The following is a 16,699-nucleotide window of genomic DNA, read 5'->3' on the forward strand; positions in this document are numbered from 1 at the left end:
AGGATTCTGAGGAAAAGCCCAGGTCTACAGTCAACAATTTTCTATCTAGGAGCAATAGGCTTGCCTGCTTTGGCCTTACACAAAAATGCTACATCTATGTTTTCATTTTCAAGGCAGGGGGTGATACCATCAGTTCTCAGAATCTGAAAGAAAGGGGCTGGGGACAGTGGCTCATGCCTGTAATCCCAGCACTTTGGGAGGCTGAGGTGGGAGGATCACTTGAGCCCAGGAGTTTGAGGTTATAGTGAGCTATGATCATACCACTGCACTCCAGCCTGGGCAACAGAGTGAGACTCTGCCTCAAAAAACAAAGAAAGAAAAAAAAAAAGCCTGGGTGCAGTGGCTCATGCCTGTAACCCCAGCACTTTGGGAGGCCGAGGTGAATGGATCACACGGTCAGGAGTTTGAGACCAGTCTGGCCAACGTGGTGAGAAACCCCGTGTCTACCCAAAATACAAAAATTAGCCAAGTGTGGTGATGGGCACCTATAATCCCAACCACTTGGGAGGCTGAGGCAGGAGAATCGCTTGAATCCGGGAGGTGGAGGTTGCAGAGAGCCAAGACCATGCCATTGCACTCCAGTCTGAGCGACAGAGCAAGACTCTGTCTCCAAAAAAAAAAAGAATCTGAAAGGAAGATGGCCTTGGGGAGATGGTCACATATTTGGTGTCCCTTCCAGAGGCAGTACTCTTAACAGCAGCTGCTAAATGCTTTGAAAGAAATAAATAATAAACAAGCCACCTCAGTGTTTTCCAGATTTCAGCCATTTGCTACCACTTCAACATTTACCATAGCTATTAATAACCACTAACACAGGTAACATTCACTGAACAGCGATCAGGTGCTACTGCAGACATGATCTGTGCCTGTTTTACAGATGTGGAAATTGAAAGTTATAAGAGCTAAGTGACCTAGCAAATGTCTTCTCCAGCAGCAGAAATCAGAAGACCATGGGACAATAAAAATGAACTCAGACTTGGACTATTTCTGGATAAGTGTCATTCTCAAGGGTTTTTGAGCCCAGAAAGAGTGTCTGTGTACAATCAACATGCCAAAAGTTTGCTGAAAAGTGTATACGTCCCCAGTGGCTACATTCATAGCCAAATAGGTAATAGCCAAATACCCTTATTTGGTACCTGCTGTAAGTCAAGGCAGGTTACTGTAGCTGATTCCTGAAGGAGGAGATCTCCCAGTCGGAGGTGGGAGATGGGCTCTGGAAGGCTGTGGTTAGCGAGAAGATGTGATGATAGAAGAAGGGTCAGAGAGAGGTAACATTGCTAGTTTTGAATATGGAGAAAGCTCGGTAACATGGGAGCCAAGGAATATAGGTGGCCTTTAAGAAACTGGAAAAGGCAAAGAAACAAATTTAACTCTGGAGCCTCCAGGAAGAAACATGGCCTTGCCAACACTTTGATTTTAGTCCAGTGAAACTCAGGTCAGACTTCTGACCTACAGAATTGTGAGATGATAAATCCGTGTTATTTTAAGTCACTGTTTGTGGTAATTTGTTACGGCAGCAATAGACAACTAACATAGCCTTAATGAATGAGATAAGATTGGCTATGAGGTAGAAGATGCGGCTCTAGACACAAGAGCAGAGAAGACAGATTTAAAGGAGGTGAGGACGGAGACCATACAAAGAGAACTTTAAAGTAGAACTTTCTGCAGTGATGTAAATGTTCTACATCTGTGCTGCCTGATGTGGTAGCCACTAGCCACATGTGGCTACTGAGCACTTGACATGTAGATAGTGCAACTGAGGAACTGATTTTTAAATTGTAATTGATTTAAAATTCAACCTAAATAGCCACATACAGCTAGTGGCAAGGTTATCTGACAGCACAGGCATAGAGAGCATGAAGTCTGAGAGATTAAGACCCAAATTTCAATGGGCCAGGCCCAGTACTTAGAACTTCTGCACACTCTTAGATCATTTAATCCTCTCAATGACCCTGTGAGGTTGGCATGGTTAAGGTGATCCCCACTCACCAGATAAGAGAATTAAGGAACAAAGAGCTCAAATAAATTATCCGGAATCCCAGACTAGTAAGTGGTGAAGCCAGGATTCAGTGTTGAGGATTCCAGAGCCAGCATTCTGATCCATGGCACCCTACCAGCTCTATGCCATGCTGTACAATGCCTCCCAGTCATTATGCTATGCCACCAAAAGGAATTAGCAATGTGATGAAGACCATGAGCAGAGAAGTAGCACCTTCCATGAGGCATAATAACAAAGGCCAGAGAAGGCTTCCCTGGGGAATGACATTTACTTTGAGTGTGGAAGGCTGAGGAGGGATTGGCAGGCAAGAGGAGGGAGATGGGTGGAGGAAGTCCCAGGCAGAGGAAAGATGTACGAAGGCCCAGTGATGAGAAAGAACATGGTGTATTCAGGGAGGTGAAAGACAAACAGAATGACTGGAGTGGAGAGATGAAGGAAGTATCAAGGGTTAAGGTTGAAGAAATCGGCAGAGGCCAGGGCACATAGGTTCTGGTAGAATTCGAAATGTTATTCCAAGGATTTGACTGCTATTCTAAGAATTTTCATATGCAAACATATTATACATTATACATATATGTAAACATATATATTTTCACCCTTACTTTTGTATAAATAATAGAGTGGATATGACCAAGTATTGATTAGGAAAAGATAGTTAACCTCATCAATAATCATCATTCTCAAGTTCTCAGTTTAGAATCCCTCAGGAATAGCAGTGGCATTTTATACACATCAATTACTTTATGTTTTAGAAGTGCTTTCCTCTACCTTGGATTTTCACAAGCATCCTGGGACAAATGTAGAGATTTTTTAATCTCAATTTTGCAGATGAGTGAATGGATTCTCAGAGGAAGAACGAGACTTGCCCAATGTCCCAGCTGGTTAGTGGCAGAGCCAAGTCTAGAATCTGTGTTTTCTGAGTTTCTTCAAAGATCCAGTTCAGAAAAGGTAGACTCACAGGCCCTCAGCTCTGGCCAGAGTCCCTGCTCAGCCTCTCCTCTCTGCAGAATGGAAGTAAAGGGGGACCTTACCTTTCGGATGCCATCATGTTTCATTTCAATCACGTGGAGCGTGTAGTTGGTCCGGCGTCCTTTCTCATTAAACTGCACGTTTCCTGTCAAACCTTCAAATCGCACCTGGAAAACAAAACCCAGTGGTGGGCAGTGAACTCAGATGTACTTTATGTGCGTTTGCTTTTTCCACTGAAGTAGAAATTCAGAACCCAAGAATGTTCCATGGAACGATGTCTTGGAGTATCCTGAATGCTAAAACTCTTCACTCCCTTGCCACAGGCAACGGATGCATTAGAGACCTCTTTTCCCTAAATTGGGATTCATCCTGACAATTGTTTTTACCTATTTCTTTAGGCAAATACTAACAATGGGTCAGAGTGCATACTAATGTGAAATGTCTGCACCATCCCTAACCAAACACCTCTCATCACACAACCACTATGACCACTGCCCTTCTGAGATACACATCTGAAGATGAAGAAAGTATGGGGGGCCTGCAAAGGAAAGAAAATGGTGCACCATCGCCAATGAGTCAGAAGACCCAGGACAAGAAGCCAGCTTTATGAATGAAGCCTTAAGCTATGCTTGGGGATGACTTCTTAATTCCTTTGAGAATTTCTTCTTTATTCCTGAGTCCAGGGAATAAAATACTTGGTAATTGAAAGACTTGGATTTAACCCCAGCTTACTCCTTAATAGCCAAGTGCCCTCAGGCAATTTAGCTCTCTAAGCCTTCAGTTTCCAAAAATCTCTGCCCCCTCTCCCTTTTTTTAATCTTAAATGATAACTGCTAATGTGAAAGTGGTGTGAACACTTCAAAGCACCTAGGGAGAACCCATTGTGTTCGGACAAGAGAACGCAAGGTGTTAAAGAAATCTCAGTTGGCTAAAATAAAATTGTATTGGAACCCTCAAATATGCCACATGAGACTTCTCCACAAATGGGCCAAATCAAACTTTCATGGCCTTCTATCTTCAAATTCATATCAAAAGTCAAATGGTCACCATGGAGATCCGAGATATTTAAGGTTGAGCTTGCTGCTCTGTAGGTGACTGATAAATGTCATCCAAGACCACTCTCAAACTGAGGCTGAGTCTAGCTGAGTATCATCAGCTCAGTTACAAGCAACCATATTCTCTAATAGTGATCCACCATGTGTCCTCAGATCCCTCTTGCCTAAGGCCAGTGAGGTGTCTACCTGTTACAAATACAAATCCACCCCTGTGACCCAGCACTGTTTATTTCCCCCCTTGAAATGGCTTAAAAGGAAGCTTTGCAGAGTTTTATATTTTTTTCTGACAGTGGCTAGCTCCTCTGTTGTTAGAAGGTATAAGAAGAGCTGGGGGTTGTGTGTGTTTGAGAGTGAGAGAGAGAATGCATGTGTGTGTGCATGTGTGTGTGTTCCTGTTTTGAGGTTGACCCTCTTGTCACCGTCTGGTTTGAAGTCTCAGTGAGGAGGTCACAACAGGCCCAGAGCACTGAGCAAATTTTACAACACCCTCTTTACTTTCTTAGATGAAATCTGGAGAAATCCCCAGCTCCATAAATGTCTGGGCTATCTTTGCTTTTCAGAGAGAAAACAAAGTACAGATTCTACTACAAAGAATAAGAGAAAGGAGAAATTCCAGTCCATCAGCAACTTCACCTTCTTATCACCTCAGTAATCTCTTGCCAATCTTTAGTGTTCCCTTATTTCCAGTTCAAGATAGTGTTAGTTTGGTGGGTACCACGTAAGTGACTCATTCCAAAAAAACAGACTTGGAAAGATGTGCAGATGGTAGACCGGTAGACTGATTTGCCCAAACTGAAAGTGTCATTAATAATCCAAATAGGCATCTACTTTTCAGCCCCAGTCTCAATTTTCGTACTAATAATCAGCATGGCATATTAGTATGGCAGAGTACATAATCTCTCTATGACTAAGTTTCTCATTTGTTTAATGGAACCAATTAGAGTTAATTATGTCTTAAGGTTGTTCTAAGGATTAAATATTTTTTGATCAATGCTCGGTGCATGGTGAGTATTCAAAAAATGCCAGCTGTTATTATTATTGTTGCTAATGGTGACACTTAATACTAACATTACTTTCTAAAAACCTCATGTTTATGACACACTTGCACACATATTATTTCATCTCTAGTCACAGGAACCCCCTGAAGTATGTCATTTAGAGATTATGATCTTTATTTACATGGGAGATGCCAAACTCTGGGAAGTAAAGTGATCTGCTCAAGTCTTACGACTAACCAGTGGCAGAGGCAGGTCTAAAATCTGGAGCTTCTGGTAACTTCTGGTATCTTCACTTAAGGTACCAAGTGTTCACCGAAACACAGGCCAGTGCTATTGTGCTAGGCTTCAGGAGGACAACACAAAAATGTGCAATGTAGTGTTTTCTACCTGCTTTCTGCTATTGCTGCTGGGCATTTCCCAGGTTGTGCTCTGCTCATTCTAACTGTATGACCATAGGTTCCTTGCTCAAACTATCTGCTTCTTGGTTTCCTCCTCCAAGAAGTACTTAGCACATTGTCTGGGACATAAGTTTTCAATGCATAGTTTATATTATTTAGACGATAATAATGATGATAATGATGACTACTACTACTGTGCTGTGTAGAGTGGGTAAAAGTTATGAAAAAATAAAATCTAAAATTGAGGACTTGGGGCTGGTAGATTGTCTAAGACAAGGGGACTCTTTCAGAAGAAAGAAGGATCATGTCACTGCCTTCCTCAGTTTCCAATAAGATCAAGGGTCCTACCTGCACAGTTCTAGTGACCCAAGGACCCATTGCACTGTCACGGTGATCTCACAGGAAGCTGCTTATTTCATGTTCACAGAAACCCAGTGAGTAGTCAAAGCAGAGGTTATTTTGCCTGTTTCACAAATGAGATTGTTGAGACTCAGAGCTGATGGCGCGTGACTCCAGGATTCACAGTAAGTCATTGAGAGGTCAAGGGTAACTGAAGGCTGTTAGTATCTGGTTGGGGAAGCCAAGTCTTACATGCACTGAGATAAAACAAAGTATCAGAGAATGGGAAAGAGACATCCCAGAAACACCATTCCATGACGGCAGAGCAAGGAGAGTTCAAGAGGATGGCTCAGCCCCAAACCATTTATCAAGGAGAGTCAGGACTCACAGTCAGAGGAAGAAACTTCTCAGAAATATGTATCTTGAAACCACTGTCCCCATCCATCAGGTCTGAGCTCTGGGATCTGGGCACTTATCCCTCTCTCTCCCCATCCCGGGGTGACTGAGGTCAGATTGATGGAGCCCAGGCACTTCTTCTTGGTTCTTGCTCCTGGAACTCCTGGCACCCTCAACTCCCTCCATGAAAGATGGAGAATTAACCTTGGGCTTCCTGTAAAGGGTACTGGGTGCCAGCTCAGAGTCTGCTGCTGGTGGGAGGCTGAAGCATATATTTCCTTTCCTGCTTGGTGCTGAAAGAATGTGGGTTAATATCTCTATTATTTCAGCTGTGTTAAAGAAAAAATTAATCAGCACACTTGTTAAAGCACAGTGAAGAAGACTTTATTCAGAATTGTAGCAATAGGTATAGAGACCCCTGCAATGGGGTCTTGCAGAGGTGGAGAGAGATTGGGCTCAACTCCGAATACAGCATGGGCCAGTGGGAATATATAGCCAAGGAGCAGGGTGGGGGGTCAGTGGATAGGAAATTACTAACAGCAAGCATCAGGGTTAAGAGGAATTCTGGCTAAAATGGCCTAAGAGGATTCTTGCTGAAGATGGACCAGGATGATCCGACATAATCTGGGGGATGGTGGGGGCTGAAGAAGATGATCTTGGAAAAGGGGGTGGACATGGTGGACAGGGTTCTTGCTAAACCGACTTAGCAAGTTCTTTGCCAAAACTGGATTTTACAAGAACTGCACAGATGGGCCTAGGAGAAGGTTCAGAAGCCTGACTAAAGTTCGGTCAAGCAAAGAATCTTTGTCAGATGTCAGCAGTGACTCCTCTCCCCTGCCCTCATTGGATCCTGAAAGGTGGTCCTGAAGGACACAGCCGAGCAGTCAAACTGGACAGGTGGATTCTTCCTCCTGGATGCTCACTGGTTGTGAGGCCTGTAGGCTAGGTCCTTGCTGGGTCACATCCTAGGTACTCTGGCCAGAGCAAATCTCAGAACCCTTCTAAGCTTCACTTTCCTACCTGAGTCATGAGAAGAATAATCTTGGCTCTGACTGTCTCATGCAGCTTCCCTGAAGTTCAAAGAAACACATGCATGATGCTTTTTTTTTTTTTTTGACGTAGTCTCACACTGTCGCCCAGGCTGGTGTGATGTGCAGTGGCACAACCTCGGCTCACTGCAACCTCCGCCTCCTGGGTTCAAGTGATTCTCCTGTCTCAGCCTCCCAGGTAGCTGGAATTACAGGTGCCTGCTACCATACCCCACTAATTTTTTGTATTTTTAGTAGAGACAGGGTTTCACTATGTTGGCCAGGCTGGTCTCGAACTCCTGACCTCGTGATCTGCCCGCCTCAGCCTCCCAAAGTGCTGGGATTACAGGCATGAGCCACGATGCCCAGCCCACAAGCATGATGCTTTCTTAAAATTTTAAGCCCTGTGACAAGCCAGTCGGGCAGGCAGCACTAGGAGGATTATGTCTGTTTAGCAGACAGGAAAAATCCCGATCTGGAAAAGGCAAGCAATTAGTCCAAGATCCCCCAGATAGTGCTGGGTGGAGCCACGGTTGGAACCCAGCTCTTCTATTCCTAATTCCCTAACAGGCCAATGTGAGACCTGCAAGTCCTTGCTTGTATCCTCACCCTACCTTGTCTCTTGCTGGGAATCATTGACATTCCCATCCAGAACCTCCAAAACCCAATTTATTCCATGTTCAAATTTACCATACCTTTAAGGGTTCCATTACCACCCCATCTCAGTTTGCCTGGGACATGATATAGTTTGGATATTTGTCCCCTCCAAGTCTCATGTTAAAATATGACCCGGGACGTTGGAGGTGGTGCCTGGTGGGAGGTGTTTGCATCATGGGGGCGGAACTTTCCTGAATGGCTTGGTGCCCTCCCCATGGTAATGAATAAGTTCTTACTCAGTTCTCATGAGAGCTGGTTGTGTAAAAGAGCTTGACACCTCCTCCCTTATCTATCATGCTCCTTCTCTTACCACATGACATACTGTCTCTTCCTTTACCCTCTGCCATGATTGGAAGCTTCCTGGGGCCCTCACCAAAAATAGATGCTGGCAGTATACTTCGTGTGCAGCCTACAAAACTGTTAGCTAAAACGAAACCTTTTTCTTTATACATTATCCAGTTTCAGGTATTTCTTTATAACAATGCACATGGACTAACGCAGGACAGTGCTGGTCCTCTTGTTCTAGAATAATTGATAGTAGTTTTTCCTTTCACTCCTAAGTGTTCCCATTTGGATGATAGATTTTGGATAATAAAGTGGTCACCCTATTGAAAGGCCAGTCACATTCCTACAGAAAGCCCAGTCACATTCCTACAGAAAGCCTTGCTGATGTCTACATTCCTCAATGATGGCATTCTGCCCTGACCATCCACAGCACCATAAGCCCACCTGTGTTAGCCCTTAAAGGCAGGACTGCATCTTAAAATCCATTGCTCACCCAACCCCAGACCCCATCTAGCAAAGTTCTGAGTATACCTTCACTTCCATATGCTTGATTGTTGGCTGGCAGGTTGCAAAAACAAAGACTAAGAGGGATGATTACTATTTAGGGGAAGTATTCTAGATTTGAGGCCCTGGGATGGATTCGAGGAGTATCTATGTTCTCTCTACTCCTGGTCATGCAGAAATTATGTATGTACATATATGCATTTTTCTAAGAAAAAGAATCTACAGATTTCTTCTAAAAAATCATATTCTCAAATGCCTATTACCTCCCCTATGTTAAGAACCCGACTTGGGGAGTTGAATCTTCTCCCCCATCCAGAAGGCGACATATGAGCATCCTTCCTGGAGTGCTGAGGGCCTCCAGGATGTGGGTTCATTAATATTCTGAATGACTCCCTAGATGGCAGGCAGGGGGCAGGCAGGCAGCTGATTATTTTCATTCTGCTGCTAGGGAAATTACAGCAGAGTGAAGGGGGAGGGGGTGCACAGATATTACCCAAGGCCATGTGCTGCTGGGGGCTGGGCCATAGCTCTTGTGTCTTCCCTGTTTGGCCGTGCCCTTGAGGTTTCAGAGCAGTGAAGCATACAGAGGGAGGCATCATCTAAATGTGGGTTGGAGTCCCGGCTTTACCACTAGCTAGCTGTATAACTTTGGGAAGTTTTATAACCTGTCTGAAGCTCGGCTTCTCCATTTACAAAGCACAGTTAATAAAACTACCTGCCTCAGGGTGTTATATCAAAGATCCAATGATATAATATGTGTAAATGTTTACAGCTTTGTGTATACTAAGCCCTTAACACACCATACATATTATTACCATTATTTTCAGAATTTAACACCCTAGCATGCTTGCCCTCCAGGTAGGCTGTGCTGGACCTCTTGGCCTAACTTATAGACAACCCAGGTCTAACACAAGCTAAACCACAGGTTCTCTCCCACTATGTGACCTGAAGGCCAGAGGTGAAGGCAGTAGAGACCTGAGCCTCCAAGCCTCAGGTTTCAAAGACTGGATACCATCAGGATTTACCCAGCTCCCTGGTGGCATGGCTATTTCAAGAGATGGGTCTAGAAAAAGCCATTGCTGAACAGTAGTCATGACTATGTATGGAAGGCTCCAGAGGTCAATGCTTATAAGCAAGGGCCCCTGGGCCCATAGCATAAACCTAACTGGGGGAAGAGGAGCCCTGGACTGGGATCTGGTCCAGCCTCCACCACTAAGCTGGTGTGTGACCCTGGGTAAGTCACTGCCCACTCTGGATCTGCTGTTTCATTATAAAGTAAGGGAAAAGAAGATCCAGTAATCTCTAGGGTGTCTTTCAACAAAACCTTTTTTCATTCTAGGTGCTTAACAAAGATTGGAAAAGGAATCGATTTGAACCTCTGATCTTAGGGTCAGAATGTTCTGGTTTGTTTGTTTGTTTATTTATTTATTTGGGATATTTGTTCCTCTCTTTTTCTCCATAGACACTGCAAGGAGTTTCTTGAGGGCAGGTCTTGCTTTCCTTTATTGTCCTCAGTGCTTGGATCCAAGCCAGGGCACACCATAGATCCTCAAAGAACAGCTGATGAAGGGCAGGCACACACATATCTTGGCTCCAAGACAAAATAAAAGAGGTCATTATTCTTTTGACTATGGCAACTGCTTCCTTTCAAACCCTACTGAGGGAAGAAGCAGGGTGCTAAGTATACACTACAACCAGAAGGACATGGGTTAGACCATAAGAAAAAAAATTAGACTGTTTGAATTTTCAGAGCCAGTTGAGACTTGAGGTCCTGTCTCCACCCCCTTCATTTTCATGGGGAAGGAAAGGGAAGGCAGCAGGAGAGCTAAGTGAATGTTTCCAGGTCATCCAGAGAGCCAGGGGCCCAGCTGGACGTGGAGTCCAGCTCTCCCGCCTCCCAGTTCAGAGCCCTTCCTGCCACCCTGAATTGCCTCCCAGGCTTCATCACTGTCATGGTGGCGTCAGACTATCCTTTCAGGACGTCATTAAGATGAGAGAGGCAAGGGAGTTGGAAGGGTTGTGAAGCTGAGGGCAAGTCACTGGGACCTTTTGAAACCAGCCTCACATTGCAAACAGAATCTGTCTCGACTGTGGAGTCTGGAAGAGCATTTTAAATAAGCTGGGGTGGGGGTGGAAAGGGAGGCGCAGGCACTGTCCATTTGGCAATTTTCCCCTGCAAGCTGCCTGGTGTCTGTTGTTGCTGCCTAGTGACTTGGGAGCCACCCTGCACAGGGACCAGGGGAGGGGAGAAATGGCAGCTGGAGGTCCTCCTTAGCATGTTCCACATGTAGCTAGTAGAAATCTTGCTTAGCTTCATTTCAAAGGACAGACCTACATATTCTTCTCTACAGAAAGGCAGTCATCAGGGCTGAGGAACAGCTGGTGAGGTTCCTTCAACGTCTCTTTCTCCCGGTTGTGAAAGTTGCTAGAGCTGTGCACGTGTAGTTGGCAAACAAATGGGAATAGTTGTACATTTTGCTCTACATTTCTCTCTCATTCAGAAATGCTCCTCTTCTCCCCAAGGAGCCCAAATTCATCTTCTGCTGAATGTCGTCTTAAAAGTAAAGCTGGTCTTAGGCAGGCAACTCCATTTGTTGGGGAGGGTGGGTCCTGAGGGACATTTGTGCCACATAATCTTGCTATGCTGGCTCGTCATTGTGGCCAATGCTTTGTTATTCCTTTGCAGCAAGCACAGCCGTCCTCTCCCTGTCCCTTCAGAAATACAACTTCTCGATCAGGAGGCATCAGAACAAAAATATAGTGCTATTCCTTGGCAGTTTGAGAATCATAGCCTGGGCTTGAGGTGCTTTAGAGATCTACAGGAGCCCCAAGAGCAATAAAGCTGAGGGCAAGTCCCCAAAATCTTCTAAACCAGGCATGTTAAATATATACCCACATGTACCACTGTCTCATCCTGCTTCCACAGCAGACATATCACTAATTGAATATTTATGCTTCTCTCTGTTGTATCTGGATTCAGCCTCAGAAGCTTTTGCATAGCCAATTGATTGGAGTGGGCATGGCCATTTTCTATCCCTGCCCTTTAACTATTGTTAAGTGCAAACATAATTGATGAATGAAATGCTGAGAAGAAGGTAGTATCAGAAGTACTGAGAAACATTTTTAGAGTCCACATACACCAGGCTCTCATAAAATGTGTGCAGAGACAAAAGGAAGAAATCCAGAAAATCAGGGCAAGAAGGGAGTGTTTCCAGGAGACTATTAACATGGTTCAGTTTCATCCTTGTGTATTTCAAGTCCCTTTCCCATACACAGAAAATCACCAGCTCTCCTTTTTCATCAAAATTGCTAAGGAGAAAATACAGCTTTTACACTATAAGAAATGACTGTTCCATATCATTGTTATTTTTTTTTTTATATGAGCTTCAATGTATGCTAAGAGCCACCAACACCAACAATGCAGTGGTTGTTCTGAACTTCAGGCATTTTCTTCCTTTTCTTTAGAACAGCTGTGTTTTATTGGAATTTGACGCTGAAATCCCCTAGTAGGCTCCCATGAGATGGGGCAAACATTGGTGGTCTTACCTGCTGCAGAGCTCTCTGGATGTCGATCCCTTGGCCCCAGGGAACAGCTGGGTTAGCCAGACAATCCCCAGCATTCCCCCGGCGAGATATATCAATTCTCTGCCTCCGCAGGCTCTGGAAAGCCTCAGCCATCACCTTCACCCCATCATAGGTGAGCGCAGAGGTGTACTAGTGGGAGGAATGGAGACAGTTAGGTATCAAAGAGCTGACAGGAAGGCAGGTTTGGGTGCTGTATTTGGGAATGTGTTTTCTGGTGATGAGAAGGGTGTGCAGTGGGCCAGGTGCATGGTATACATGGGGAGACAGTGGTGAATCAGGGATGGTGTCCCTGAGAAGCATAAATATTCAATCAAATGGGTGCTGCTGCTCGACCATGCTAGTCAATGCTGACCTCCTGAACTGTGAGTTCAGTACTGCCAGTTATAATTTTTGAAGAGAAGCCAGGACTCTAGATTTCTGTGTGCAATCTTGCAATTTTTAAAATGTTGGTTCAGTTGGGAAAAAATGCATAGATTACATATAACACATCTGCAGGCTGGATACAGTTCATGAAAAATCAGTTGGTTTATCCCAGCATTATAGTCATCAGCTGGAAAGCAAGAGGAATGGTTAACTCTTTCATCTCTTGTAAAAGTAAAAAGCAAAAAGAAAATGAAAGAAGGGTGAGCTCTTAATTTTTTCCACATATGGCTTACCTAAGTGGTAAGTTTATATCCCGTAAACTTTCCCCTCATTCTTACTCGCAACAACTATCAATTATACCCTCTCCTGACAAAAAGGGGACTAGGATGTGGATGAAACAAAATCAGGAGAGTAGTCCAGGAAAATATATCCTGGCTTTGGAACCTATGTCTGTTTTCTTCACTAATTTGTTCCTAATACATATTATGTTGCCTAGCATACTCCAAGTTCACAATAGAGAATTGAAGAACGAATGAATGGGTATTTTTCTAATTTTTTAAATTTAGTTCTCTCACTTCTTTTTTAAAAAATTAAATTACATTTGGTTATTTTTGTCATCTGCTCAGTCTTTTGGAAGTTGGAGTGCAATCATTACACATTACTTAATTAACTCCTATGTAGTTTTCTCATTGTTTTAAAGCGTATTTGTGATTTTGTTTGCTTAAGCTCATATTGAAATAAGTCTTCATTATTGAAGAGTTAAATCAGTTTGAACAATACTGGGATAAGAAGTATCTCCGTTATATGGTTTGCCATTTATAAAAAGAAATGGATTGAGTGGCAAGTGAAAGTCTGTCAAAGGTTCACTGTTTGTCCAGATAAACAAACTTGGCCTTAGTATCCTTCTCAACACAGGGTTCCACATGGCCACTCTCAAGCTATCTGGTTTGACTTCGGAAAAAGAATTATTTGCTATCCTTATTCCCAAGCATTCTCAAATAACAAACAAAATAGATTTTGGTGGCAGTATTTAGAGCTGTGTTGCTGGGAAGTGAGAAGCAGAGAGTCTGCATGATTACTGAGAGTGGACTCTCCCAGGTAGAGATCTGCTGGATATTCCTTAGTTACGTTGCCCTCATTTTTAGCTGGGCACATGGCTGAGCAGAATAAGGGCCACCTCACTACACAAAGAAGCTCCATCTACAAAGAAATGAGCATCTTCCTGAGCTGGGCAACATGGTGGCTGTGCCCAGAATAGAACCACCATTTTCCGCTTCCCTTGCAGCCAACTGGGGGTAGTTTTCCAAGATACTTTCAATAGCATATGAGTGGAAGATCTGAGTGTGACTTCTGAAAACAGTTCTTCATGAAGAAGTTGTGCATTTTATGTTTTTTTCTTCCTACTGGGTAGAATGCTGAGGCAATGGCTGTAGTTTAAGCAGCCCTCTTGTACTATTAGGCAGCAGCCGTACGTGGAGGACAGCAGAGCAAGAAGGTAAAAGAAGCCTGCGTATTTGATGACTGTGGAGCCATTTTACAAGTCTGGGATTGCTGACTCCTAAGTTTTGTTCACATGAGAGATAAATAAAATGTCTCCCTCATTAAAACCATGTCATTTTGGGTTGTCTGACCCCTGCACCTTGTACCTAATAATCTTTACAAATATATTTCGCTGAATTTGTTCCCTTTAGAAAACTGATTCCTTTCTAAAGACTAATGCAGCTCAGAAATCTGGGGCAGGCAAAGGGACCGGGCTGGCCCTTTGCTGCTGGCCGCCCATCCACTCACCTTGGGTCTCTTCCAGTCCACCCGTGTGTGGTCTCGAGCGTCACTATTCTTCCACTGCTGCATGATCTTGGCCGGAATAGTGTCTGTGTAGTTCACCAGTTGGAAACCTGTCACATTGGCGCCACTCTCCTTGAATTTGTTTAAATCAATGTCCATGAAGCCCTGTGAGAGGGGGAGGAGGGAGAAGTCAGAACATGATGCCTGGATAAATCAAATTAACCTGTTCCCAAAACACAGGATTTTCCATTCAGTTCCACCAGATGAAACCTATTCAATGGAGAGACAGTTAGGCCTCCTTTCCTTTAAACTTGGTTATTACTTAATTTGTGCACAAAATTAGCACAGCTCAGGAGCCAGTATGCCTAGTTTGGAGTGCTGGCACTGCTATGCATAAGCCAGTAGTTATACTACTATTAACTAAGTTACTTGACAGTTTTCTTGTCTGAATAATGGAGGTCCGGTTGTTGGGGTAAACATACAGTGGAATGACACATGTTAAGTGCATGGTGCAGACCAAGTGATCAATAAATAGTGGCTGCGATTATTATGATGATACAGATATATAGTACAAGGCAGAAACCTCTAAGGAGGGAATAATCTCGTCTACCCTCCCAATACCCAACCATTTTGAGAGAAGAGAAATCCGAATTTCACTGGGCAAGTTCCTATGAGTTACCCAAGGACACTAGCAAGTCTGTGGAAGAGGCCGAGTTCTGATCCCAGTCTCCATCCTCATCCTGTGCTCTTTTCCATACAACAGAGTAAATTTTCACCACTCCATGAGGCCTGATCAATTCCAGCAACCATGAAGGATTGTTTATTATAATGACACTTTCCACCCCATTTGGTGAAGTTTACTCAAACTCAAGAAGGCTTCGACCATAAAGGGAAATCTTACATTTGTATAATATATTCAATAATGTGCAGTACTTTCATATCTATGGCCTCATTTCAGTTTATCCTTTTTTAAGGTAAACATTATATGTCTATTTACCAGGTAAAGAAACTGAGGCAGAGTGGAAGAATCAACTTGCAGGGTCGTTTAGGGAGTTAGTGACAGAGAGAGCACCAGAACTAAGGGCCTCTGTTAGGCATTGGTTCACTCAATCACTCACTCACTTATTCACTGATTAATCATTTCAACAAACATTTTTGAAAAGTCATAGTGCACTATTCTAATAGTGAATAAAGCAAGTTCCTTCCCTTATGGAGCTTATATTCTAGTGGGGAAGATAGGCAATAAATGAACAAGTAAATATGCAGCATAGTATAGTATAATCTGGGATAGTATACTCTGTGGTAGCAATGAGCCCCATGAAGGATGAAGTAAGGTAAGAGGATGGGGAGGGGCAGTGTCATGCTTTGGAAGGAATGATGAGGATGAGCCTCCCCGAGGAGGTGGTCTTGGCTTAGGGACTTGAGTGAAGTGATGCCTGTGTCTGAGCTACGGGGATATTTGGAGAAGAGCATTCTGAGCAAAGGCCCAGAGGTGACAGGATGATTGGCATATTCAAGAAACAGTAAGGAGGCTGGTGTGACTGTGGCACTGTGAGTTTGAAGAGAAAGGGTGGGAAAGGAGGTCAAAGTGGCAGCCCAAAGCTGGTCACATAGAGCCTTGTGTTAACTTGGGTTTCTTTTAGGTATAATTGGGGGCCTGCCCAGCAGGAAGAAAAAAAAATGGAATGCACAACTTCTTCATGAATAATTTTTTTCAGAAGTCACACGCAGATCTTTCACTCATATGCCATTGATCATATCTTGGAAGACTGCCCAAGGAATTTGAGCGGGATCATACAGGCAATTCTCTTTCAGCTCCATGGCTTGGGGGAAACCGCCAAATTCCAATGAGCGAAATGGGAAAATGAGCAGGGGATCCATGGTCGATGGGGAATTTCTGAACTGGGAGCCAAGGAATTAGAGCAGCGGTCCCAGCTCCCTCTTGGGATCCTAGGACACCGTCCATGTTTCTGAATTTCCCATTGGCTTTCTCTAATTTTTCTATCTAAAAGAATAGACTTCATGATTCAAAAACAACCCTCCCCCACCCCTATGCCTCTAAAGTTCTGCGATTTTTTATTGTTTCTATTTTTGTAAACAGAGCAAGCCGAGTCACACTCAGAGCCTTTGTCCTTGCTATTCTCTCTGTCTGGAAATGTGATTTCCCTGTCTGGCTCCTTTCCATTTTTTGGATCTCAGCTAGACTGCCATCTCTCAGAGAGGTCTTTCCCGACTTCTTATTTAAAGAACGAGTTCTTGCCCTGTTGTAGACAATGTCAGCATCCTGTTCGCTTCCACTCCCCTTTCTACATGGGTATTCTACTTTACATACTAACTG

The 16,699-nt window shown here is 43.8% G+C and overlaps 1 protein-coding gene across 10 annotated transcripts in view; it reads right to left on the reverse strand.

Annotated features, from left to right (window-relative positions):
* Positions 1-16,699, reverse strand: part of GRIA1 (glutamate ionotropic receptor AMPA type subunit 1) — a 318,865-nt gene that overhangs the window by 118,934 nt on the left and 183,232 nt on the right. For 9 of the 10 annotated variants that reach the window (XM_055285547.2, XM_055285548.2, XM_055285553.2 and 6 more), the window contains 3 exons: positions 14,365-14,526; positions 12,175-12,342; positions 3,031-3,135 (listed from right to left, as the gene is read on the reverse strand). In XM_055285547.2, the coding sequence (XP_055141522.1) occupies positions 3,031-3,135; positions 12,175-12,342; positions 14,365-14,526 (435 nt within the window). The remainder of the gene's footprint in view (positions 1-3,030; positions 3,136-12,174; positions 12,343-14,364; positions 14,527-16,699) is intronic. The other variant, XM_055285552.2, reaches the window with a different exon arrangement.

The sequence above is a fragment of the Symphalangus syndactylus genome, chromosome 7 (genome assembly GCF_028878055.3).
Source record: "Symphalangus syndactylus isolate Jambi chromosome 7, NHGRI_mSymSyn1-v2.1_pri, whole genome shotgun sequence".
In the NCBI taxonomy this organism is placed as follows: Eukaryota; Metazoa; Chordata; class Mammalia; order Primates; family Hylobatidae; genus Symphalangus; species Symphalangus syndactylus.